Source organism: Stegastes partitus, unplaced genomic scaffold (assembly GCF_000690725.1).
Source record: "Stegastes partitus isolate 25-593 unplaced genomic scaffold, Stegastes_partitus-1.0.2 Scaffold750, whole genome shotgun sequence".
Taxonomy (NCBI): Eukaryota; Metazoa; Chordata; class Actinopteri; family Pomacentridae; genus Stegastes; species Stegastes partitus.
Window position 1 is genome coordinate 115,101 of NW_007578481.1, and position 2,915 is coordinate 118,015.

At 45.4% G+C, this 2,915-nt stretch overlaps 1 protein-coding gene across 1 annotated transcript in view; it reads right to left on the reverse strand.

The window, feature by feature from the left end:
* Positions 1-2,915, reverse strand: part of LOC103364461 (myosin-9-like) — a 32,859-nt gene that overhangs the window by 5,404 nt on the left and 24,540 nt on the right. The window contains exons 33-36 of the mRNA XM_008291591.1: positions 1,082-1,330; positions 733-945; positions 336-548; positions 1-231 (exon numbers count right to left, since the gene is read on the reverse strand). Coding sequence (XP_008289813.1) covers positions 1-231; positions 336-548; positions 733-945; positions 1,082-1,330 — 906 coding nt within the window. The remainder of the gene's footprint in view (positions 232-335; positions 549-732; positions 946-1,081; positions 1,331-2,915) is intronic.

The following is a 2,915-nucleotide window of genomic DNA, read 5'->3' on the forward strand; positions in this document are numbered from 1 at the left end:
TGTGAAGCCCATCAATCTTCTACATGACTCTTTCCTGTGTGCATGTCTGTGGATGTGTGTGTATTTCACCTGGAGTTTCTTCAGCTGTTTGAGGGCCTCATCGCGGCCTTTGTTGGCAGCGTCGATCTGGGCTTCGAGGTCCATCAGGTCCATCTCCAGCTTCTTCCTGGACGACAGAGCCTGAGTGCGCTGCCTGCGTTCATCCTCCAGCTCGATCTCCATCTCGCGCACCTGAAGCAGACGAAGGACGTTGAATCCATTTGTGCTCATTTTATTTAACTTTTTGAACTGAAATGATTTGTAAGAATTGCCTACTTTAGCATCTTCTCTCGTACCTGTTTAACGAGCTGCTTCCTCCTCTCCTCTCCCTGCTCGTCTCTGGCCTGCAGGTCTCGGTCGAACTGGGCCTTCATGGCCTGCATGTTGACTTCCAGACGCAGTTTGGCATCTTCTGTGGCCTGCAGCTCGTCCTCCAGCTCCTCCAGCTGAACTCGCATCTCCTCCAGCTGCTGCTCCATGGCACGCTTCGACCTCTCCAGCTCATGAACCTGCAGATGACAAGTTTGCATTTAGCATTTTTAAGCAGTGAATGGATCAAGAATTGTGAGAATTTTGACAATTCTAACTTTAAGAGTTGTCATTTTAGCAAAATCTATGCCCAGAATCATTCAGACACAGTTCATGTCTTTAAAGCTTGCCCTGCACCAAACAAACACCAGCGTTTTCTCTTACACTCTTGCCGACATCATCCTTGGACGAGACCAAGTCTTCCATCTCAGCTTTGAGCATTTTGTTGGCCCGGTCCAGCTCGTCCTTTATGTCCGTCATGGTCTCCAGCTCGCGGGCCAGCGTCAGCGCTCGCGTTTCCTTCTCCCTGGCTTCAGCCTCGGCCCTGTCACGCTCCTCCGCATACTGAGTAGAAATAGTCTTTTCCTCCGCCAGCATCTACGGAGAAAGAAGCGTCAAGAAGGGAAGTCAAGAATCTGCAGGACATTTGATCAAAAAAAATGTATATTAAGGAACATTTTAGTCCACTATGATCCTTTGGCTTCAGGCACAAAACACAAAGTTAGCGTGATACCTGATCAAACTTCTTCTGCTTCTTCTCCAAGGTGGACACGATCTGCCTCAGGTGAGCCTGATCCACCAGCAGGTCATCCAGCTCCTGCTGCAGACGAGTTTTTGTTTTGTCCAGTTTGTCGTACGCTGCAGTCTTCTCCTCCAGCTGCTGCGTCACGCTGTCCATCTCCCGCTGGATCCTCTTGCGGCCCTCCTCCGCCCCCTCCAGCGACGACGTCTCCAGTTCCAGCTTCTTCTTCATCTCTGCCAGCTGAAGGCCGAAGAAGAAAAGAAGGAGAATAAGATGGACAGGAATAAGANCTCACTTTGACTCTATGTCGAGCTGTTCTTCCAGCTGAGCAATCTTGGCCTCGAGGGTGGTGATGGAGGACTTGTACTTGGACTTGATGGTTGACTCAAGCTCCTGCAGCTTCAGTTTCAGCTCCTTGTTCTGGCGATCCATCTGGGACCGAGTTCCCTCCAGCCGCTGGGAGGTGCTGCGCTCTGAGCCCAGCTCTGTGGTCAACTGCTCAGCCTAATGATACAGACACACAGTAGAGATACCGTTAAAGTAAATCATATCGTTGTTTTTCCAGCTTTGGTACTCCACTGCAATCTTCGGTTTTTAGGAGTTTTTCCCCTGACAGATGTTTTCTTCACCTTTTCATCACCACTCATACTAAACACAGGGTTCTGGTATCGTCCCAGCTGTGGTCAGCAGACACTGAGTTGTCGAGTGTCTTTACCTGCAGCGTGCTTCTTTTCAGACGATCATTGACTATCTCAGTGTTGATCTGCTCCTCCTCCAGCTCCTCCTCCAGCTGAGCGATGCGAGCCTCCAGCCGCCTCTTCTCATCAGCCAGCAGAGAACTGCAAACGAGTGATGAAGAGGAAATGTGACCATTAATGTACCGAGACAGTCTAGTAGATTCCTTTTGAGCTGATGATGTATTTTTAAACAGATCATCATGATATAAATTTAGTTTTCTTGAGCTCCCATCTGACAAATGCATTGTAACTACATCTTTACAGTTTTTGTTGCTGTCAGATTTCAGTTGTTGCTGAAATGTGAGTATCCATATTGCGTCAGCATTATTACACTGTGGGACTAGTTTATTTATAGCCATAGGTATAAGACAGGTATTGTTATCATTTGGTTCATACTTCTTGGTGTTGCTGTTGTTAATCTCATCCTGGAGCTCATCTCTCTCCGTCTGGACTTGTCTCTTGAGTCTCTCTGCAGTGGCAAGATCCTGGATGAAGCAGAAGACATGAATGTATGAACTTTCCAAACCTCATAGTACAAATACTGTTGGGTTGGTCGCACATGAACACTGTGGCAGATTGGTCAACTTATGCAAAAAAACATAAGCTGCCGAGATGCCGCTGTGTTCTAGTGCCCTTATGCATCATGAAGAATGCAGCCTGTGCTAGAAATGTGGTTATTTCCTTATTAAACAAAAAAAAGTTTAAAGCATTTTCTCTTGTAGGAAGTCATAAAAGAAAGCTTGAAGTACAAACCTTTTAAAAATGCTTAATTTCAGAAGCTCAAAAGATAAATTAAAACTGTTTTCATTAAAAAATATATACAAGTTTTATCTCTAAGCTGTAACTCACAGGTTGTAAACATGCTACAGATTATAAATGCTGCTGTATGTTGTGATTCTGTTGTTCAGGTCACAAGGCTGGTGACATTCAGACTTGACAGAGTAATAATCCATATATAAAAACAGTGTCATGGGAAACGCATCAGTTTCATGTGGAATTTAACAATGAGGAAGATCTGAAAACAATCTCTTGCTCCTTAATGAATGGATATAATAACAGCAGCTTTATTACTGATTTTGATATAACTA